The sequence below is a fragment of the Eublepharis macularius genome, chromosome 2, assembly GCF_028583425.1.
Source record: "Eublepharis macularius isolate TG4126 chromosome 2, MPM_Emac_v1.0, whole genome shotgun sequence".
NCBI lineage: Eukaryota > Metazoa > Chordata > Lepidosauria > Squamata > Eublepharidae > Eublepharis > Eublepharis macularius.
Genome location: NC_072791.1, coordinates 24,587,647 through 24,612,273, shown reverse-complemented (window position 1 = coordinate 24,612,273; position 24,627 = coordinate 24,587,647). Strand labels below are relative to the sequence as shown.

Here is a 24,627-nt window from a genome sequence, read left to right as displayed (position 1 = left end):
TTGTTCCCTTGACAATCAATTAGGTTACCAAAATAAGATGGCAGGTATCTCCTCATTGGGAGTCTATATCCAATTAAAGTCCAAAAACTCTTGTGGGCACAAAATTAAACAAAATGCAAGTGGTTTTAAATTCAAGTATCCAAATTATATTTTAAAGTCAAATATCCAAATAAGGGGTAAATAGCTGCATTTTATTTTATGGAGAGATGTAGATTTTATTTGTTCTCTTCATTTCAACAAGCAAGTAAAACACAGTGTTTAGCTTCTAGTTTTAGTCAAAGTTTCTTAGGAAAGAAGAGGGGGAAAAAAAGAGAAAAAATATAAATGCAGTATAGGAAAGTTCCAACTGATATATCAACAGATAATCCATGCAGCAAACTTACTCAGCCTTCCGGCTAGCCTTGCTCTGTTCGTTCTTTGATGTTATCGTGTTAATAGGATACAGAAGAGCTTTAAGTCCTCTAATGAAAAAGAACCCATCTGATCTTCCTTGGCACACAACAGCTGGAGTGTCTCTTATCTATAAGGAGATGGGCTAGGATTGAATTTCCCAACCCTGCCTGGCAATTAAGCCCAGGGTAGAGCCAGCACGAGAGCCCACAGAAATATGTGCTTTCAGACAGTCACCATCTTCCTTCAAGAATGCCCATTAGAGGTCGGCATGAACCGAAACATGAATCAGAATTCGTCACAAACCAGGCCAGTTCATGGTTCACAAACCGGTGGTTTGTCAGAGCCCATTTCTTTTTTTAAAATTTATTTATAATTTTTATTACACAAAAACAACATTATGAAACATATAACAACTCGGTATATGCAACAACTTGGTACTTGAAAGGTAAGTCACAATCATAATGTGAGGCTAACATTTAAATATTATTTAAAACATCAAATTTTTACAAGTGAAATGCAATATTATGATGAGTTCACTTTAAAAGTATTTTCATAACATTAAATAGTGTTCTGTAGCATTAATCTTTACTGTTCTAAGATATTACGGTATAAAGAACTCGAAGGCTGCATATCATTCTTTTCAATGAACACAAAAAAGGGCATCCATTTCTCATAAAAATTTGTTTTCGCATTAATTGAATTGGAAGATTGAATCCTGGCAGTAATTTTTTCTATTATAAATTGGTCCCAAACTCGAGAGTACCACTGTGACACTGATGGAGGGAGATGGTTTTTCCAATGTCAGAGCCCATTTCTGACGAACCACCACAAACTTTTGGGCCGGTTCGTTTGGTTCATCGCTGCAGACAGTCTGGTGCCAATCAGTTTCCTAGGCAACGGAGGGGGGGATAGGCTTTCTGTAGCCATAGAAATGACCTTCTGCTATCCCGGCAGTGACATTTTCACAAACCAAATAAGCCGGTTTGCAAACCAGGGGGCAAGTTCGTAAAAGTTCATGGTTCTGGTTCACGAAACGTGATGAACCACGAACTGCACAGTTCGTTTGTTTCCCAGTTCATGGCCATCTCTAATGCCCATGTTTGAATATAACACAAGCCTGTATTTGGAAGATAGGAAGGGAATGAACCTGTACCTTTTAAAAATTTGGGGAATTGATGGCAGAAGTCAGACTTTGCCTGCAGGTCCTAAATTCAATCCTCAGCATTGCCAGTTGGGGAGTCTCTGCTAATGTACTGGGAAAGGTCCTCAGTTTAATATGTGGGGGCAGGGGCTGCTATCATTCATCCAACTCTGTATAAGACAGCTTCATATGCCAACTATAATCCACGGCATTATCAATGTTGCCAGTCGTGCAAAGTTTTTTCACTAACCTCAGACTTAAGAATGGGTCAGCCAGTACGGGTGAAAAGCAAATGCCATCTGCAGGGCATCTTAGCTAGCAACCTGCATTAATGCAAATGTCCTTGTATGTGGGGGGAAAGCCATGCGACCTTTACAATAACATCTGAACTGATTTCTTTAAAAAGAAATCATTTATTTTGAAGAAAAAAATACATAAAATATTCAAACTTGTATGACTATTCATCTCTTCTCCTTTTTAAAAAGGGTCTGTTTGCAGGTTTACTCCTTTGAACAATCATATCCCTGTTCTTTTCTGACCAATACACTCCCGTTTTACAATTTCAAAAAACAGAATTCTGTATTCATTCAAAATACACATATTAAAAAGTTAATATACATGTTTAAAATATCTATTGAACTGTACAAAGAAGTCATTTCATCGCAGCACCACCAGATGTCATCTCTGTAAATTTGTGTAATCCTGCTATAACTAAGATACTGCTTGTTCACTACATCTTGTGGTAAGAAACACCACATGTTTATTGCACTGGTTGACTTATCTCTCTTGGTCAGTGCAGAATCTACTGGTGATAAATGTGACTGGATAACACTGGTAGTTTCAGAGAGGAAGTACTTTTATTCAGTTTCATCTTTCCTAATGTCCAACTTCTGGCCTGCTCCTCCTTTTGTAATTTTTTCCCCTAAACTAAAAGTCTCCCAAAACTTAAAGGGAAAGCACTCCATCCTTTTGATCCCTTTAACTCTAATTTCCTATGCGCTTTCTAGATCTGCACATCTTTCCAAAGATTAATAAACAATACAGATACAATCTTTTTAAAAATACTAATTTGAAAAGTGCTTCTGGCTGGCTTCATCATAATATTTCTTCAAATTTGAGATCACAGAAAATCCCATGAAATCAGGAATATTACATCAGCTCCTGGCAAGCTCCATTCCCAAAATACAAGTGCATTCCTAAGAGGCAGGGGGTACGTTAAATTTTTGATGGGTAGTGTAGTGTAGGCTATCAAGTTCTCTTGCTAGCTTGTATCGTCGCTTAATCCTCAAATAAGGACCAAAGTTCTTATTAAAAATGAAGTCCCACAGAACTCGAAACCAAGACTGATGGTGAGGCAGTGAGTCGTAATATTCTGGAGCTATCTTCTTTACCTGTGAAGAGTAAAAGGTACATCTTGTCAAGCATTCTCTTATTTATTGAATCTGTCTACTTTATGTTATATGCATACCAAATGATTCTAGGCTGGCTCCAAACTTCCATGAACAGAGAAGATTTTCCTGGGCTTCCCCTCCCCACAGCTGCCTCCTGCCCCCTCCCCTTCTGCTGATGAAGTTTGAGAGACTTTCCTTAAAAAAAAAAAATCATGTACAACATGAGTGGGAGAAGGAGCGGAAGGAAACGGAGGGATTGGGTTCAGTCACCTCCTCCTTGCAAGATCAGGGGGAGAGGGCTGCTGATTGAAGGGAATTTCTAGGAAAATCTGCTTGCATGGACTCCTTCCATTCATACAAGCTTGGATCCAACCCATGGCATGAAACTGTAGACCATAGGGAGCATCACAAGTACAAAAAAAAATTGTGAAAAACACATAGGCACATTTTATGTTTATGTAGAACAGATGAACTTAAGTGGTACAGGAGAAAAGGTCATTCATAGGATGGGATCCAGACCAAATCTTCCATCAGTGGAATGGAACCCTGTGGAACAATCTGAGGGGAATCTGCAGCAGGAAGCTCAGTGGAAACTGCTAGTTTAGGCTGGGCCCAACCCGTGGTTCTGTCACCTTGCAATTCACACTTGATTCTGTTCAAGTATTATCACACTGAATACGAAGTTCAGAATGAGACGGGATCCCAGAAAAGAAACGTTCTCCTGTATTTGACCCCTACTGTGGGACCTTTAAGACGCAGAAACAAAAAATAGCGAACTGTCCATTTTCAACGGTGGTCTAAAATGAAAAACCTAAAGAGGTCTTTTTTTTTCATAACCAAGTCAGGGTCAAACCTTTTCAGTTTGGTACTTGACATTTCACCTTTCATAGCAGCAGTTGTTACAGAGACAGGAAGCAAAGCTGCAGCAAGTCCCTTTTTTAATAACAACATTCAATTTATATACCACCCTTCAGGATGACTTACCCACTCATGGCATGGTTTACAAACTATGCCATTATTATCCCCACAACAAAACACCCTGTGAGGTAGTTCGGGCTGAGAGAGCTAGAAGCTGTGACTGACCCAAGTTCACCCAGCTGGCTTCAAGTGAAGGAGTGGGGAATCAAATCCAGTTCTCTAGATATGTCTGTTAGTTCCTTGAACTCCTGTTCCTTCCATTCCTGTGCCGCATTTTGAAGATCTCTTGGGAGAGCTGAGATCTAAGCTCCGTTATCTGTCATACTGAACCAATATGGCTTAGCTATCAACGAATGGCTGTCCACTCACTGGCTACCCTTTCAATTCTCCCTCTCCCCTGCCCCCTACTCTGACACCTGCATGTGCTCTAAAGTTTAATTTGGCACCACGTGAACAGGCACAGATGGTTTACCATGATTTATAAGAGAAAGTATAGCTATGGGAGCAAGGCGGGAAATAAATGTTTTAATTAACTCCCCAATGGGGACCCAAAGCAGCTTACATCCACCTTTCTCTCCTCCATTTTTTCCTCACAATAAACCTTGTGAGGTAGATTAGGCTGGGTGTGTGTGACAGGCCCAAGATCACCCAACGAGTTTTCATGGCAGAGGTGTAACAAGCTTTTGCCCGTGTCTGAAACTAAGCTTCTACCAGCCAAGAGAAAGACGTATCTCTCTCCGGGAGAGTTTACAGCAATTAGTTTTCAGACCTGTTTATCAGCACATTTATTTATATAGGGTTCAATATTGCTTTGCAACTCTTTATCGAACACACAGACACCTGTCTAGAGTTTATTTCACTTTATTGAAAATACACCCTAGTTTTTTAATGAAGCAAGTAATCAAAATATAAATGGCTATTAATATAAATCCTATAAAAACAGAACACTGAAAGGCAATAAGAAATAAGTTTGCTAACATTTCTTAATAAATCCCAAGTTTAACATGCTCAAAGTTTCTATGAAATACATAGGTAAAATAAGTTCTCACCTAAATTCTCTCAAGAGATTTCTTCCATCAGGACCCTGCCATTCTATCTGTGTTTGAAACTTTATACCTCATCATATGCAAATATTTAAGGTCTATTCACATGATAGCACAAACAAATAATGATTGGTTTGACGCCTCACTGAATATTCATAATTTTTGTAGTACAGCCTTCCAATTAGTAAAAAATTACGTTATACTTAGATCTGCACAACAAAACTACAAATCTCTGAAAAATTTTAGGAAAAGTTAAGTTGAACGATCACCATTGGTTGAATCTCTGATAGAGGAACATTAATCTCGATAGAGTCCACTATTTTAATTAGCTGTCAAAGGATGAAAGCACAACTGTTAGAATACTACTTTTGAATACCTCATCTGAAAGCAGACTTTAAGACATCATTTACCTTCTCTAGGAAAAACCCAATTAAAGACTCTGTGCATTAGCTCCCACCAGCCATTTTTTTAAAACGCTCCTATTCTTGGCTTTAGACAGAACAGACTTTTGACCTTCTGTCCAGGATGGTCAAATAAACAGGAGTTAAAATGTAAGCTGGTGTTGTAGCTCCATGTGTGTCACTTGGTGACAAGAGGGGCAGGGGGGCAGGGGGGGAAACAGCAAATACTGTTTCCTGGGCTCTGTACTTCCATTTTTCTTATTCAATACAGACCTAAATAAATACCATTAAACAAAAAAGAAAGGAAAGTATTGGCACTGCCAGGGGCCATAGATAGCTGTCTCCGTACAAACTTACTTTATCACAGAACTGGGCCACTTCCTATACACAAGGAAACAAGCCCCAGTCATCAGTGAGTAGAAGCAGTGATCAACTATGGTGGGAGACGTGGCCTAGCAGAAGTTGAGCTATCAGCCTCCCTGCCAAGCCCCAGCAGGGGAAGATAAGGGGCTACAGGAGCCCCTTGCTTCCTCCTTGCTACAGAAAAAGGAAATGTTCAGGAAATGGAGAGAAGGACAGACCTCTCAAGAGGAATATATGAGGGTTACTAGGTACTGCAGATCATCCATCAGAGAAGCAATTGGACCGCTGTTGGGAGTAGAAGGAGAAACTCTGATGGAGGACAGAGAAAAAGCAGACAGGCTTAAGGACTTTTTTGACCCCGTTTTCTCCCTGATGAACTTGAGCCCATCTAGAGATGGTATTAGACATGACAGGACACTGGGGGGCTAGTTGACATTGACAGAGAGGTTGTGGAGAGGCACCTGGTTGCACTGGACAAATACAAATCCCCTAGGCAGGATGGGGTGCACCTATGAGTGCCTAAAGAACTTTCTAGAGAACTTGCAGAGCTTCTGTCCATCATCTTCAAGGCTTCCTGGAGGACTCGGGATGTGCCACAAGATTGGAGAAGAGCTAATGTTATCCCAATCTTTAAGAAAGGGAAGATGATGACCCAAGAAACTACAAGCCGGTCAGTCTGACTTCCATTGCTGGGAAGATATTAGAGCAGATTTTAATGGGATTGATCTGTAAGCATCTGAAAGACTGCTTAGTGATCTGGGGAAGTCAACATGGTTTTGTCCCCAACAGATCTTGTCAGACCAACCAGGTTTCCTTCTTTGATCGAGTGACGAGCTTACTGGATTGGGGGAACTCCATTGATGTGATTTGCCTGGATTTCAGTAAAGCTTTTGATAAGGTCCCCCAGGACATTCTAATGAGTAAACTGGAAGACTGTGGACTGGACTATAGGACAGTTCGGTGGATAGGGAACTGGTTAGAGGACTGCACCCACAGAGCGGTGGTCAATGGTGTTTCATCAGCTTGGAGGGAGGTATCCAGTGGGGTGCCACAGGACTCGGTTTTGGGCCTGGTAATTTACAATATTTTTATCAGTGATCTGGAGGAAGGGGCAAACGGGCTACTCATTAAATTTGCTGATGATACCACATTGAGAGGAGTGGCAAACACCCAAGAAGATAGAGTTAAAATTCAACAAGACCTGAATACTCTGGAGAAGTGGGCTGTTGTGAACAGGATGCAATTCAACATAGATAAGTGCACAGTATTACATCTGGGCCACAAAAATGTGAAGCACAAATACAGGATGGTGGATACACTTCTAGGTAGTAGTGTATGCAAAAGAGCTCTTGGAGTAAGAGTGGACTGTAAACTAAATATGAGCAGTCAATTGATGCGGTGGCAAAAAAAAGGCAAACTCAGTTTTGGGCTGTATCAAAAGGGCCATTGCATCGAAATCGCAGGTCAAAGTCCCTCTATATTGCCTTGGTCAGGCTGTACCTGGAGTACTGTGTGCAGTTCTGGAGGCCTCACTTCAAAAAGGATGTGAACAAAATTGAGAGGGTGCAGAGGAGAGCAATGAGGATGATCAGGGGTCTGGAGACCGAGCCCTACGAGAAAAGGCTGAGTGCCTTGGGAATGTTTAGTTTGGAGGAGATTGAGGGGGGACACGATTGCTCTCTTTAAATATTTGAAAGGCTGTCATTTGGAGGAGGGCAAGGAGCTGTTCCAGTTGGCAGCAGAGGATAATAATATAACATTCAATTTATATACCACCCTTCAGGATGACTTAAAACCCACTCAAAGCGGTTTACAAAATATGCTATTATTATCCCCACAACAAACACCGTGTGAGGTGGGTGAGGCTGAGAGCCAAGCTACAAGTGACGATGGACACAGGTTGGACACTTGTCAGCTTCTCTCAAGTTTTGATGGGAAATGTAGGCATCCTGGCTTTACAGCTTGGCTCTCCATTACAGATACAAGACCAGGATGCCTACATTTCCCATCAAAACTTGAGGGAAGCTGACAAGTGTCCAACCTGTCAGGCGTCACTTGTAGCTTAGCTCTGAGAAAGCTCCTAGAAACTGTGACTGACCCAAGGTCACCCAGCTGGCTTCAAGTGGAGGAGTGAGGAATCAAACTTGGTCCTCCAGATTAGAGTCCCACGCTCTTAACCACTACACCAAACTGAGAATAGAACTCAAAGCAGCGGGCTTAAATTACATGCTGAAAGGTACCACTGAATATTAGGGAAAACTTTTTCATGGTCAGAGTATTTCAAAGGTGGAATCAGCTGCCTGGGGAGGTGGTGAGTTCCCCCTCACTGGCAGTTTTCAAGAAGAGGCTGGATGAATATTTGCCAGGGATGCTTTAGGCTCATCCTGCATTGGGCAGGGGGTTGGACTAGGTCTGTATGGCCCCTTCCAACTCTGTGATTCTGTGACAGTGATGGTTGTTGCCTGCTGCCTCACCTTGCTGATTGCTGACCTACCATGAAATCTCTGTGCTTAACTTCCAGGGTGCGTTTTATACCTGCTCCATACGTAAAACTCAGTTTCTATTAAACAGTGGACCTGGCAGCTACAAGTCTTCTGGAGAGGATGTATTTGTGTTCTTGCAAGCCATGCTCTAGGGACTTTGTTTCAGCTGCTTTAAGGAATGCTGGAGGCTGTGATGGTTGCAGCCCCAGAATTTCGCAGCTGTTTCTTTAAATCTGAGTGCTATTGACAGTACCTACCACAAGAAAGCATTTGGGCATCCTTTGGTGGAAGGAACAGCAACAGGAATGAAGCATAGAAGTATGCAGTTTTGAACCCTCATTTTTCCATCAATGCTTACTTGGTGACCTTGATCCTGCCACATACACCCCCTAACCTACTTCACAAGGCTGTTGTGAAGATAAAATATGGGTTCCCCTTGAAAAGATAGTTGGGGTAGCAATGAAGAAATTACATCCATGCTGCAAAACTGGAGTGGGAGGCTGTTTTCATTATCTAGAATAGAAGCTCTGTTCCTCTAGGTAAACCCTGCCACTGGAAAACAGGCCAAAATCACTTTCACATCTCTTGTAGCCCTGTAATTTTAGGATTATTTTAAAAGAATGGATTTCCTCTACAGTGACCTGCATTAGACTAAGACATATTCATTCTTGGGGGGGGGGGATTGTCAGAATTGACGAGACTTCACCAAAAGCAAACATTATAAAGCATGGTTGTTGTTGTTGTTGTTGTTTCAAAGTTGCTTCTTAAAACCACAACGACAAGATCTGTTTCTTGCACTTGGCCTGATAGTTATATTGTGAGATTACTGACTGATCAATGTGAATGGGCAGCTAATGTGGATAGTGGTTAAAGTACTGAACGAAGACTCAAAGGACGTGCATTCAAACGCCCCCGTCTCTTGCAGTCTAACCTACTTCACAGGGTTGTCGTGAAGATAAAATGGAGGCGGGGTGAAGGACTATATTCACACTATCTTGAGCTGAGCTCCTCCTACGAGAGCAGCCATGAGAAACCTGCTCTGCTATACACACTTCGACCATCAGCACAGAGCTCCATGGAGAAACACTCACGTTTGACAGGAGAAAGGCATTTTTAACTCTTTTAAAACAAGGTTAAAGGAAGACTGTAAAACCAACACTGTTGCTTACTGTAGGAAATAGTTTATTTAGAACGTCCCTATGCTGCCTCTTTGGAGACCTGCTTGAAGTGGCTTAGCAATTAAAAACCAGTGCACAATTGCTCTCCTTCCTAGCTGCATCGAGTCCATGTGTTCTTCCACCCCATTTTTGCTTTTAAAATACGCCCAGAATTTGAATGCATTCACAACTGCTGCTACTCTGTCCTCAACATATTTCCCCTTCAGTGAACTGTACAACCCCCACCCCCAGCCAACACTTAATTTTTCTGCATCTCTATCAAGGATCCAGTTTCACAGGCATCTTGGATCCCTGTGAATGGAACTCCAGAGAGAGTCTTACTGTTGCCATCCACACGCAGCTTGGCACACCCAGAAATGGAACAGACACAAACTGAGAGTTCATGGAGAGGGAGTGTTTGTGTGTGTTACAAATTCCTTTCTATCTATATACCTGGCAAGTCCCCCAAGCATACCTTGTTGGTCACTCTCTTATGCCCCTTTTATCATTCACATGGCCTAATCTATTAAGACTGAGAACTGTAACCTTTCTCCATAGAAACAGCCTCCAGTGAAACAGAGCAAACCACCCACCAGAGTTCAGAAGCGTGAGCTCGCATGAGGTCTCCCCGCTCCCATTTTCCAAGCTGCCACAATTGTCTCCTAAGTTTTATTGCTGTGACATCAAACCCTTTTCTCCCAGTAAGTATTTAAAATCAGGGTCTAACTCATAACAAAAAAAAGGCAAGAACAATTTAAGGATACATCTATTAGAAGATGGTATTTGATGATCACCCATAATATTGGTTTCCCCTCTCTTTTACATATGAAAACATCCTTTAAAAAGTCTGAATGGAATGATTGCCTTGGATCTTGCCTGAAACTCCCTCTGACAGAAAGGATTTATGTCCACAGAGTGCCACTCCCCCCGCCATGCTTTTGCTGCAGGGCAAGATATCTTCTAAAGTGCAGCTCCTGCACTTTAGACAGCGGAATTGATGAACATCCCTTCCTCTCACCCCATGGAAATTGCAGGCAGAATCCAACCCTTTTTGTCTCAGAGCCTCGCTACAAGCGACATTTTACACGCAAACAGCACTTGATCATTTTCGCAAGTCTTTCTGGGAACTGAAGTCCCTCTCCCCCACCCCTTTTCCTTCTGTTCCTTCCCCTCTCTGTTAGAATGGTTGCCTGAAGAGACAGAGAAAGCCTACGGCAACAGCAGCTTTTGCAAATCGTCTTGCTGGGGGGTGGGGGATGCTCTGGAGAAAGCTGACATGTCGGTGAAGTCCTAGTGTCCTTCCCCTCTCTGTTAGAACTGTTAGAATCGCTGCCTGAAAAGTCAGAAAAAGCCTGCTTTTGCAAATCGTTCCTCCAGTCACAAGCCTGCTTCAATGATCTCTGGGGGCGGGCAGCTGCAACTTTCTCAGCTTTCTCCAGAGCATCCCCCACCCCCCAACAAGACAATTTGCAAAAGCTGCTGTTGCCGTAGGCTTTCTCAGTCTCTTCAGGCAGCCATTCTAACAGAGAGGGGAAGGAACAGAAGGAAAAGGGGTGGGGGAGAGGGACTTCAGTTCCCAGAAAGACTTGCAAAAATGATCAAGTGTCGTTCGCATGTAAAATGTCACTTGTAGCGAGGCTCTTAGATGCCTTTTTAGTAGAGGTGGCTAAAGCAGCTGGTGAGTGGATAGCATCGGTTAGTTGCTTGCTACTTATTTCCAGTCAGTTTTGGTTCTGTTCTCTCTGCCTGTCGGACTTCAAGAACGGGGAACATTAGAACTTAGGAAACACATTTCTGCAGTGAACAGCATACATCAGACCTTACCGAACTAGTGCCGAGACTTACCATTGGTAATTTTCTCCCTGGAATATTCGGGAAATCATGGTGCTCCATATGATAACCGACATTAAATGTCATCCAGTTGAGGACCCCATAGTAGGAATATGTTTCATACCCTTTCCAGAACATATAATGCTCCGCTATGAAGTGCCCAGCTATAGGATGTAAGCCTGTGCATAGCAGTGTCCCTGCTACTAAATAAACCAGCGGCTTCAAACCCCAGAAGTAGTAGAGGATGACATCAACCAGAAGTTGCACCAAAACATTATATATTTCCATCAGAGTCACTGCCTTTGGGTATGCAAAAACAGGCCGTAAGCTATAAAACAAAGGCTGGAAGATAACCAAAATTAATTTTCGAAATGGAGTACAAAAAAACCAGCCCTCAAAGTCAGTAGGAATATCTGCATCCAGATTGTGCCCACTGAGGTAGCGATGGTGGTCAACGTGGTATTTTTTGAAGGAAGCTGAGTAGGGAATCCCAATGGGCAGGTTGGCGAAGACTGCAAACCATCGGTTCCATTTTATCAGACAGTTGCCAAAGGCAACATTGTGCGAGATGTCGTGGATGGCTAGTGTGAGGGAGTGGTTAATGCAGCCCCCAAACACATATGCCCAGAATAAAACCCATTTCCAGGGCAAATCTTTCACCAGGTAGCAAGTCAGGAACTGTACGAGCACCATTCCGGTCACAATCCATTTTAAACTGGGATCTGGTGTCATCAGAGACTTGATGGATGGATACTTTGCTGCGGGAAGAAGACCAAAACAGGTTAAAATTCAGTTAAAATCATATAGATCCATTTATACAGCTGTGAACTATAAAACCACTGAGTTTGATCACTATCAGCCACCAAATAACATGTCAGAAACAGAAAGCAGATGTCCTGTGGTACAAGCAGCATTAAATTCCTAAAGTAAGCCATGTGCAACTGGCAATGCCCTCAAAGACTACTGGCCTTCTTGACTTGCAAAGTGGTGGTGGTCGAATTGCCTGGGAACTTGGGAAGTACTTGTCATCAAAGATGAATAACCAAACCTGATATTCCAGCAAAGTTTGTCCATTTGAACATCGTTTCAAGTGGGTAGCTGTGTTGGTCTGCAGTCAAAGAGCAAGATCCCGGTTCAACAGCACCTTAAAGACCAGCTACATTTCCAAGGTATGAGCTTTTGAGAGTCAAAGCTCCCTTTGTCAGATACAAAGAGTGGGAAAAGGAAGGAGTTTTTATAATCCAGGTAGACGGTGATAGGGCTAACATAAATTAGTGTGTCAGGAAGTTAGGTATAATACATGTTATTAGCTTGATTGAGCAGGGGTGGTAAGTGCAAAGAATTAGCATCTGTAATGCGAGAAAAATCCAATGTCCCAATTCAACCCTGGGGGATCCATTGTTCCAAATTGCCAAATAAACTCTTATTTCAGCCATCTTGCATTGTAATTTTCCTTTGATGTTTCTCTGCTTGAGAATTGCTATTCTTAAGTCAGCGATGGAATGTCCTGGAAGACTGAAATGTTCTCCTGCTGGTTTTTGAATGATGTGGGGTTTTTTATAACAGACTTATGTCCAGGCATTCTTTTGCCAAGGGACTGTTCAATAGAGAGAGTGGAAGGGCACTGTACTGACACTTAATGGCATATAGCACATTGGAAAGTGAATGAGCCTAAGATAGTACAGCTGGTGCTGTTAGGTCCAGGGAGTGTGTTGTTGGAATGAATAAGGGGACAGAATCGGCATTTTGGTTTATTGTAGTTCGAGATGGGTAGCCATATTTGTCTGTCTGTAGAGTAGAAAACAGCGTGAGTCCAGTAGCACCTATAAGACTAACAAAATTTGTGGTAGGGTATGAGCTTTCGTGACCCATAGCTCACTTCTTGGTTTTTCTGTAGTACCACTGTACAAATACACAAACCCTCTGAGGAGCGATCTTTACAGGCTCTAAAGAAGTGAAACTATGCTTCCCGGCTAACATTGCATCTCCCTTCACTTGAGCATCCTCGTGTAAGAGGTCTCGTGTGGAGAGACTCAACATTTGCAAAGTAAATTTGTGTGTGTGTGTGTGTGTGTGTGTGTGTGAGAGAGAGAGAGAGAGAGAGAGAGAGAGAGAGAGAGAGAGAGAGAGAACTGTTGATAGCCCCATCAATTTCACTGTGGAGAACATGAAAGAATGCAATAAACAGAAAAAGTGAAAATATTCCATCTCTTTTGTTAGGACATGCATCAAGTCAAATTTAATAGTTCAAGCCAATGACACAAGGTGAATTTTTAACCCACTCATTGGAGGCCCTTCTAATTGTGCTCAATAAAGAGCAGCAACTCACCAAACAGGTTCCAGCTTCTGATCACAAGAGCTACACCATGTTCCTATGTGCCAAGGACAGATAACAGATATATATTTTTAAATGCCTACAGATCTAGTCTCGATTGTGCCACCCTTGTTGCCTCACCAACAGATAAGCAAAGAACCTGCTTGGCTCAGTAGCCTCATAGCAGAGGTTGTAAATACGCCTGAGACATTTAAAAAGGCAGTCATAAAACAGGCTCCCTGTTAATTGTTCTGTTGTAACAACTCTGAAATAGAACTTCCTTCATGCCCTGAGGAATTATATGAAAGTACAACCCTTGAAAAGGTGACGAGACAAATTGGGAGGTAGCAAAGTCCATTAATGGCAACTAGCCCAGATGACTAAAGGCTACATTTATATGCAGAAGCAGAAATTTCAGCTGGTACCAGCTTTTTCTAGACCTTTCTCCCTCCATGTGTCATACAGGAGTTACAGTGTTAGACAGGAACTCCTTCTGCACCGGCCAATTTCGACGGTTCAGTTTCCATAGTGCAGCATTTTTTTTGGTAACCATCTGCACCCGATTTGCTGCCATGAGTGACTACCAAAATGGTAGATGGCAGATGGTTACCAAAAAAAAGCCATGGCAGATGGCTTTTTCACAGCTTTCTTGAGAGCACTTATACCACAACTTTTTTCACACAAAAAATCCGCATTATGGTGGCTGTTTCTTTGTTTCGTATTTTGGTGTTCCACCCTTTTCCTCCCCACTCCCGCCCCCTGCCAGCCTACTGCATTGTGATTGGCTACTCTCATCTATCCAGCCACTCCCCCTTTCCTCCTTTCCACCCCTCCCCTCCTTTCCATCTTTCCCCCCTTCCTTCTTTCCTCTTTTTTTTAAAAAAAAAATATTTTAAAGTCCAGTGCAGGATCGTTGAATTGCTGGTTTGAAAGCATGCAGGGGAAAGTTCCCTTTTTATTCTTTATTCTTTGGCACGGGTGGGGATATTGTATAGGGAGCTAAATATCTGGGTATCAGAAATAAGGATTTTAATACTGAGTTTCAGACTCTGTTTTTATCCCATGGTGGAGAAACAGATGCGTGGAGGCAACAGAGTCTGAAAAATGGTATCAATAAAACAGCCCTCGGGCTTAAAACAGCCCTTAAAACAGAAGCCCTCAGCAGTTAAAAGCCTGGGGGGAATGGATCCAAGTTCACTGACATTTGCTACAAAATATCAGAGATGGACAATTCCCAGCCAGTAGCTGTTCTAGGCATCATACGCACATGCAGGAGGAATGAGAAAGAAATGAAATGACAGAACCCCAGTGGTACAAATGGATCACACTATTTGTGGTTTGAATGGTTCTTTGCTTTAAAAAAATTCCCTGAAAATAGAAAACTTTCACAGTAGAGGGAATAGGATTGCCAGGCCAAGCAACTGCCAGAAAGGATAGGGTGGGGACATTGGAAATGTGATCTTGCTGGAAATTATGGTAAACCCATAGAGTTTCTGGTGATTCCTAGAGCTACTCTGTAGTAATGGTTTGCTTAGTTTTTATTCCACCCTGTAATGATTTGCTGTTTTTCAATTTTTTAGAACTTTTGGTTTTGGACCTTAAATACAGCTCTTCCTTACATTACCTTAAACTTACACCTCAGGACGACTCTGATCACACCAATACTTTTAAATTCCACTCACACACAACTTAGGTGCTCTCTACTTTATCCAGGCCTACATACCTCATAAACATCTTCCCTGTTTTGTTTGCATGGCCTATATATTGCTATCTCCCCAAAAGGTATTTGCTACCACCAAAAGCTTTCTACCTTAGATTTCTTCTGCTTATATTACAGGAAGGCTTTGTTATAGATGGCAGTCTGACAGAACCATCAGCACATGAGGGTGGCTGTGAGGAGGAAGCTCTTTCTTGCTGAAACAAAAATAGAATTTATTTATAAGTATATAAGTATGATGGTTGCAGAGTTTTGATAAGTGTATTGGTTTCAGAATAAATAAGTTCTTAAGCTTGGGTGCTTAAGCTTGCCAATGGTGGGCAAACTCCCAGAGGTTTGCTCTAGGGTTGCCAGATCCCTCAAGTCTCCCAGCGGGAGACTGGGACGCTGGCTCCTACCTCGTCGGGGCTTTTCTTGTTGTGCCCGCACGCACGTGCTCCCAATGTGCGTGATGACATCACTTCAGAAGTGATGTCATCACACAGGGACGACGCATCGCACGCGCTGGGGAGGGCAGAGAGACCAGGCAGCTCTCTGTCTCTCTTGCCGCTGCCACACCCCTTGTCCCTGCTGGCGCGGGCAGCACAGGGGAAGCAGTAGCCACAAGGAGAGAGCGAGCTGTGGTGTCCACGGCCTGTTCTCTCTCTCGCTGCGGCTGCAGCTGCTCCTGTGCTGCCCACGCTGGCAGGGACAAGGGGTGCGGTGGCAGTGAGAGAGCAGGCCATGGCCACCGCAGCTCGCTCTCTCGTTGCCGCCGCCGCTGCCGCACCTCTTGTCTCTGCCAGGCTGCAGAGGGACGGTGGCGGCCGTAGCGAGAGAGAGAGAGCTGCAGTGGCCACAGCAGTGGCACTGAGAGCGGCGTGCTCTTGCAACCGCCGCCTGCTTTCTCTCTGCCGCCGCCTGCTCTCGCAGCACAGGAGCGCCCCCCGCACCTAGGGGCGTGCTGTGCCACCTGGGCAGGGAGCACCCCAGGGAGCGTGCCCTCCCCGCCAGCCAGGTAAGCAGGCGCAGGGGAGGGAGGGTGGGATCAGGAGATCCCCTGCCCCGAGCGGGGGGATGGGGACCCTAGTTTGCTCCCTTGTCCACCGATCGGCCAGCGATTGGCAGGAGATGGCAAGCCCCAGAGGCCACCTGCCATCAGCAAGCACTCCAGGATCATGCATGGCACACTAAGTGCGCACGCAAACAGAGAACACACCGTCAACACAAGGTAAATGCCTGGTCCCCTGCTCCTGCTGGGAGGGTATAGGAACTTGGCAATCCTATGCCTCAAAGACATTTATATATTCACAAACCCAATCACACAGACTAATTTTCCACACAGGTCCTCACTAACAGAATAAACTTCCATCTAATCCACACAGACATAGATCCTCTCAGGCCTTCCCACAAAGCTTCCCTGAACTAGATAATGACTCACTCAGATATACACAGACTCTCAGGTGCACATACAGTCTGCCTGACTTAAACAGAATTCCTCAGACCACCATACAGATTCACTGAACTTGGGGAGCTTCCACACAGGTTGCTTGACTTAACTAGAATAAGTATTTTCTCTCAGAAATGCACAGACTCTCTTGGGCTTCACACAGCTTGCCTGATTAGGCCTGAATGAACACTTTTTTCTCAACTCTGACTAAAGCTGCAGTTCACTCTGCTCCCCAGGGTGCAGCTATTATCCAATCCATTCATCCATCCAGCCCCCCCTCCTTGTTTCCTCAGAGGCCCGCATTTAAACACACAGCAGCAATTTTTTAAAATAAAACATATTACCAAGCAGAAATAAAACACTCTACACCCGACAATAGCCCTGCAGAGAAGATTAGCACATCAAGCACCAATCCATATGCAAAAGAACCTCCTCAGGATACAGTGAAGCCTCCCGCCATTAGCATTCCTCACCCTGGGAAACTCTTACAGGATGACTCAGCTCAACCCCACCCCTCCTGAGTAGATACAAATGACCTGCCAACATCTTTTCCACACTGTGACACTGAGAGATCTCTGTCTTTTGGTGCTACACCTCTGAAGATGCCAGCCACAGCTGCTGGCGAAACGTCAGGAACTACAATGCCAAGACCACGGCAATACAGCCTGGAAAACCCACAACAACCATAGAAATAAAATCCTCAAACAACTACATGCAAAACATTATGTAGCCTTTATCACTCCTGGGTTTTACCTAGGGTTGCCAGCCTCCAGGTGGTAGCTGGAGATCTCCCGGAATTTCAATTAATCTCCAGGCAATGAAGACCAGTTCCCATGGAGAAAATAGCTGCTCCGAAAGGTGAACTCTATGGCATTATACCCCACTGAGGCACCTCCTCTCATCAAACCCCTCCCTCTCCAGGCTCCACCCCCCAAATCTCCAGGAAGTTCCCAACCTGGACCTGGTGTGTTTTTAAAAACAACTTCTTCCATCACTGCTTGGAGCTGTAGTGGGCGACAGAGTTTGCCAGTGGTAAGCTTCCTGCCACAGCGGGAGACCTAAAATTACAAGGGGGGTGAAGAGCTAAACTGCAGTACAACCACGCAACACACCAAAAGAAAGCTCACCCCAGGCGGAAAATATTCAAGGCAATTTAACCACTTCCTGTAAGTTTAGTGTGTAATACAAAAATACAAGAAACATTAAATCCAGAAAACAGTAAATATACAATATTATTGCCAATAATAGCTATAGCTGATATAGTCCCCAGTTACATGAAATAAGGGGGCGGTGGCCCCAGCAGACGTGTGTGACTGCCGTGGTCCAACAAGTTGTCCCGATCCAAAGAGTGTAGAAGCCGCTGAAGGTAAGCCAATAAAAGCAACTTGAGGCAGAAAACAGCAAGACGTCCCGGTCCGACGCTTGAAAAAAAGCCGCTAGGGGATGAGCGGGAACGAATTAATTAAGCACTGAAGCCAAACACAACAAGCCGTCTCAATCCAACGCTTGTAAGAGCCGCTGTAAGGTAAGCGGGAACGGAGAGCCGAGACAAAAGCCGCTGTGACATGAGCGGGAGCAAATTAATTAAGCCCTGAGGCCAAACACAACAAGCCGTCTCAATCCAACGCTTGTAGGAGCCGCTGTAAGGTAAGCGGGAACGGAGAGCTGAGGCAACGAGCGTAAGCCGGCCAGATTGTTCTCTTTTTCTCGTTTCAGACCTAATAACGTCTTTCATCAGGCCATAATATATCATAAATCACAGTTTTAAACTCCCAGGAATTTACCCAACATATGGGTAATTTACTCCGCATATGTTGGGTAAATTCCTGGGAGTTTAAAACTGTGATTTATGATATATTATGGCCTGATTTATGATATATTATGGCCTGATGAAAGACGTTATTAGGTCTGAAACGAGAAAAAGAGAACAATCTGGCCGGCTTACGCTCGTTGCCTCAGCTCTCCGTTCCCGCTTACCTTACAGCGGCTCCTACAAGCGTTGGATTGAGACGGCTTGTTGTGTTTGGCCTCAGGGCTTAATTAATTTGCTCCCGCTCATGTCACAGCGGCTTTTGTCTCGGCTCTCCGTTCCCGCTTACCTTACAGCGGCTCTTACAAGCGTTGGATTGAGACGGCTTGTTGTGTTTGGCTTCAGTGCTTAATTAATTCGTTCCCGCTCATCCCCTAGCGGCTTTTTTTCAAGCGTCGGACCGGGACGTCTTGCTGTTTTCTGCCTCAAGTTGCTTTTATTGGCTTACCTTCAGCGGCTTCTACACTCTTTGGATCGGGACAACTTGTTGGACCACGGCAGTCACACACGTCTGCTGGGGCCACCGCCCCCTTATTTCATGTAACTGGGGACTATATCAGCTATAGCTATTATTGGCAATAATATTGTATATTTACTGTTTTCTGGATTTAATGTTTCTTGTATTTTTGTATTACACACTAAACTTACAGGAAGTGGTTAAATTGCCTTGAATATTTTCCGCCTGGGGTGAGCTTTCTTTTGGTGTGTTGCGTGGTTGTACAGCGGGAGACCTGGCAAGCCTAAGGGGGGAAAGTTCTATCTTGTCTCTCTGCCTGCTCCGCATGCTGGTTTTCTACCTACAGAGAGTTTTTAACATCCTTCCAAAAGTGTGGTGCTCCACCGGCAGTCTGAAGCGCCACAGGCCATTCTACTACCTTAGGTCTCTGCCATTTCACCATTGCCTCATTCTCTATACCCTCCTCTGCTGCCACAACTACCACAAAAACAGTTCCGGGAGGAGCGAGGGCATGTAGTAGTGTTAATACCCTGCAGCCAAAAGAACACACAGCTGAATAACTCATTAGACAGGGCCCACGCTGTAAGAGACATGAAAGGTTACATTAAGTTTGCAGAGAGATTTATATCTAAAGCTACAAACAGCAAGAACTCCCAGGGTTTATTACAAAGAGGCTAGAAGGCCCACTTTCTCAGGCAATAAGCGTGTTCCATTTCACTGGAGAGCACGCATGCAAAAACTGATCCAGTCAAAAAAAGTAAATGATCTACTCAGTCAGCAGGAGTGTGGGGACCACTCCCAAGTCTGACTCTTGACCAGTTGGCAAAGCAGGATAAGTTTGAATTGCAAACATAAAGAGGTAAGAAGGAACAATTACGTTTTTTTCAGCCAGCCTAACCACTCCAGTGAATCTAAATCCAAAAGGAACAAAACTGCATATGAATGTCAGCTCAGGAGCAATAAAGACGCTTCTGTAACCTTAAAGACCTATTTCACTGTGGCATACACTTTTGTGGGACAAAATCCACTTTGTCGAGAATGACGGCTACCTTATTTATGACATGCATATATGACCTTGAGAAGAACTCCAAGGCATCACAGCCTCACCCCCAAGAGGCAGACTTACACCTGGTTTTGCTTTTCACCTCCGACTGGAATTTACATGGCCTGCCAGTCACACTCACTAAGCCTTTGTGGTGACTACTTCAGGGAGCAAACGAGTACAGATATTTGCGAAGTTAAAATAAATAGCACTACTTTGACTCCAGGAAATCAACAATAATTTAGGTGCAAACATAAATGCATATTGTTAAAGGAATTTTTATAGCTGTGTAGAATTTAAACTTTTTTAGTTTTAAGCTTACTCAGACTAGTTCGACAGAAAAGAATGTTGGGATGAGTCTTGGCTGACTCCTTCCGTGTGCCTCTCTTTTTACCTACATACAATGGCCTTGCAACATTAGCCATTCAGGTGAAGGTAGTGGGAGGTGGAAATGTTCCAGAATGGCATGATCTACAACAGGACATGGCCTCGAGAGGGTCTGGATGTTGTGGCTTCGATTTCCACAGAACTCCCCTCATTGTCTCCCGAATGTACCCCTCTTGGTATGTGAAAAGATAACAAAGCGGGCCAAAGAAAAGAGTGTCAAGTGTAACACTTAATAAACTATAGTGCCTGTCAATCTTTTGGAAATTTTACATAGATGTGTTTGCATTCTGTAGAGGTAATCTGATACATTAAATAATTATCTTATGGCTGGTTGTTGTGGTTTTTCCGGGCTGTATTGCCGTGGTCTTGGCATTGTAGTTCCTGACGTTTCGCCAGCAGCTGTGGCTGGCATCTTCAGAGGTGTAGCACCAAAAGACAGAGATCTCTCAGTGTCTTTTGGTGCTACCCCTCTTAAGATGCCAGCCACAGCTGCTGGCGAAACGTCAGGAACTACAATGCCAAGACCACAGCAATACAGCCCGGAAAACCCACAACAACCATCGTTCTCCGGGCGTGAAAGCCTTCGACAATATCTTATGGCTTGTTTCTGTGAAGGTATATAAGCTAGTGGGCATACCCTGCATGGAATGCGTGGTTTGAGATAATCTGCTGTGCATCCGCTTATTTTGGTCCTTTTACTCTAATAAACTTTTTAATTTGCCAACATTTCTGCCTTGGTTAATTAAGGTGCTGGATCCTGTTTGGGGTCTCCCTCTATTGGAATACTTTGAGTCCCCTCTCACATATCGAGTTCAGCAGGGGAGGGCCTCTGAGTGCCCTCACATATGCTTCATTCCAGGAAGTCTAATGATCAAAAGGCACCCAGTCTCAGGAAGCAGAGCTCTGCAAAGCCCTCTCCCTGAGATGCTAGTTCACTACTTGCAGGGTTCATTTCAGACACTTAAGGTGACTCCGCTCCACTTCCCTCTGCCGTCTGAAGAAATGCAGGTCAGCCTTTTACAACCTGAACTTACTTCCTCACTTTGCATTGTGGAACATGTTTCAGACAGAAATACATTCTGTGAGGTTCCCCAAATGGTCTGCAATTTATTTATTTATATTCGATTTATATTCCGCCCTCCCCACATCAGCAGGATCAGGGTGGAAATTAAGAATTCACCATGAACTTTGTATTTTTAAGCATTCGTTACCTCAAAACCTGGGGAATAAAATAAACAAGACAGTCCTCAGCTCATTCTCCTTGGCCTTACTGTAGTGTAGCAATTCAGTTAAGATTGTGAACTCCCCAGTGTCTGGAATATGAAATAATGGGTCAGATCTATGGCCTGCTAGGGGCAGGAGATCTCCCCCCCAAAAAATGCCATGCCTAGGGTTGTCAGGTCCCCATACCCGTTCAGTGGGAGGGGGGACCTTGCCCTTACCTTTCTGATCTTCTCGCGTGCACCCAACAGTAGGCATGCTCCCGTGCTTCACAGATGACGTCACTTAAGTGACATCACTGCCCCCAACAGGAGACCGCCCACTGCACATAGGCCTGGAAGGTTTTTGCCGCCCGGGCACATTTCCTGAGCCTTTTCCCTCTGCAGGCCAGGTGAGCGGCAGCAGGGGGCAAAGGCTGGGCGCGGAACCCCTCCCGCCCCCACCGAGGGACCTGGCAGCCCTAGCCATGCCTCATCAGATGCTGTAAAATGACCAAACACAGGGACCAGCTCTCTTCCCTTTCCTCCTCTACCTTTTTGCACCTTCAAAAAGCTACTCCTGAGGGTCAAGGGGCCCCTGGGAAGAGAGGAGGATGTGACATACAGGGGAGGGGAGCTGCAGCTTGAGGAAGTATTGGCAGGCTCACACATGACAGGAGAAGGTGGATTCTTTTAATCTCTACCCAAGATGCAGCCTGCTGCCCTGTGAGGCATCAGGGGTGGCCTTAGCCAATGGGCAACCAGGACAGCTGCCCTGGGCCCCATGGTTGGGTGGCATAGCTGCCCATGGACCCACCCCCAATGGGGCGGGAGGGAGGAGAAGAAGAGCAGGCCCAGTTTAGGGGCCCAGGCCGCTCACTCGCAGCAAGGGCCACTTGCATCCACCCTGGCCAGGCAGCCACTCCCCAAACTGACAACTCTCTTACAAGAATTTATTTAGCGCTAATCAATATTACATTAATGTCAATCGTAAAAAGTTCACAGTTCCATCTTAAACTGCAATTTTCTATGACCTGCCTCCCCTCTCTTGAAAGAAATCCTTTAGTACTAATCAATACCACATTAATAAGTCAATCGTAAGAATTTCACAGTTCCATCTCAAACTATAATTTTCTCTGACCTGCCTCCCACGGCACAGCTCCAACATACCTTGGTGTACTGAACGGTATTCAGGCTGTCTGGCTTCCTAACACGTGAGAAAGAAGGCAAAAGCCCCCCAAAGGGAAAAAAACAAACTATCCTATTAAATATATTTTGTTTATTTTTATAGATTCTTTTTTTACTTTAAAGTGCACAGTGCCCAAAGTGCTTAATAAGTGTAATAAATATACTCAATACAAATCCTAAATAAATAGTACCTAAGACTCTCCAAGTAGTTGATGCGTGGAGCCTAACGGGCGTTGCCAGCTTTTTAAATCCTGTTTCGTTTCGTATATGAACTTTATCAAAGACACAAGATTACCACATCAAACAAGTATGTTGGCAAGAGATTTGTATCACCCAGTTGGTGTTTAAGCAACGGAATAATAACAGTTGTGCTTAACGGCCGTTAGGCTCCACCCATCTACTACTTGGAGATGGTGAGAATATCCTGTATTTTGGCTTCAAGCTCGTGTGCTTATAATAAGAAAGAAGAAACAGAAGATAAGCCTACTTTGGAACTATTTCCACCTTGTGGTTTGGACATTTATTGCCGTATTGTATTTCTCTGCAGCATTTTTTGCAACCAGTGGTGTGTATAAGACTATATATGATGGATATGCATACTTACCCTTTCCTAGGATTTTAAATTGGGAGTCTTAGGGGCCCAAATTGGCCCTTGTGAAGTGCGGCAGCAGGCCCGCTGCCAGGCAGGATGATGCCACTTCCAGATGTCATTGTGCCTGCTGGGAGCACGCATGCAAAAACTGCTTCCAGGGAAGTGCCAGGTTCACCTCCTCCTCTTCCCGCCAGGAGGATAAGGGGACTTGGCAACCCTATTCTGTACAGCACAACCCTATTATCTGTGCAGAAAAGCCTTCCTGAGTAATTCAGTTTTGCATAGTCTGCAGAAAGAGTCGAAGCCTTCCTGAGCTCACCAGGCAGGCCATTCCATTAGGTAGGAGCCACCACAGAGAAAGCAGGTGCATCAGCAGCTGTCGGCACCTCCCCAAGGCCCTGCTTTGCTGGGCCCAGGATGTCATTTAAACACTGAACTGCAACTAGCATACACTGACCTGGATAGCCCAGGTGAGCCAGATCTCATCAGATCTCAGAAGCTACACAGGGTCGGTCTTGGTTAGTAATTGGATGGGAGACCTCTGACGAAGACCAGGGTTGCAGAGGCAGGCAATGGCAAACCACCTCTGTTAGTCTCTTGCCATGAAAACCCCACCAGAGGTTGCCATAAATCAACTGTGACTTGAGGGCACTCACCACCACCATTACTGCAACTGGCATAAAGTAGTTATAGGTACTTAGTTTGCACCGTGGTACAATCTCTACAGGTGTTAAACGAGATGCAGTGTTGCATGGGTGCCTAGGTGAGTCCTGTTTTGCTGATCAATGTCACATTTAAATCAGGCCTTAACCATCAAGCTTAACCATTACGATGTATTGTCGAAGGCTTTCACGGCCGGAGAACGATGGTTGTTGGGGGTTTTCCGGGCTGTATTGCCGTGGTCTTGGCATTGTAGTTCCTGACGTTTCGCCAGCAGCTGTGGCTGGCATCTTCAGAGGTGTAGCACCAAAAGACAGAGATCTCTCAGTGTCACAGTGTGGAAAAGATGTAGGTCATTTGTATCTACTCAGGAGGGGTGGGGTTGAGCTGAGTCATTCTGTAAGAGTTTCCCAGGGTGTGGAATGCTAATGGCGGGAGGCTTCACTGTATCCTGAGGCGGTTCTTTTGCATATGGATTGGTGCTTGATGTGCTAATCTTCTCTGCAGGGCTATTGTCGGGTGTGGAGTGTTTTGTTGGCCTGGTGTTTTTCAGAACTGGAGCCCATGCTCTGTTCATTCTTAAGGTTTCTTCTTTCCTGTTGAAGTTTTGCTTATGCTTGTGAATTTCAATGGCTTCCCTGTGCAGTCTGACAAAGTAGTTGGAAGTGTTGTCCAGTATTTTGGTGTCCTGGAATAAGATACTGTGCCCTGT

General features: G+C 44.4%; 1 protein-coding gene across 1 annotated transcript in view; it reads right to left on the bottom strand.

Annotated features, from left to right (window-relative positions):
• Window positions 1–273: 273 nt before the first annotated feature.
• DEGS2 (delta 4-desaturase, sphingolipid 2) overlaps window positions 274–24,627 on the bottom strand; it is a 39,077-nt gene continuing 14,723 nt past the window's right edge. Inside the window, exons 2-3 of the mRNA XM_054970832.1 lie at window positions 11,136–11,878; window positions 274–2,925 (exon numbers count right to left, since the gene is read on the bottom strand). Of these exons, the coding sequence (XP_054826807.1) occupies window positions 2,731–2,925; window positions 11,136–11,878 (938 nt within the window). The 3' untranslated portion in view covers window positions 274–2,730. The remainder of the gene's footprint in view (window positions 2,926–11,135; window positions 11,879–24,627) is intronic.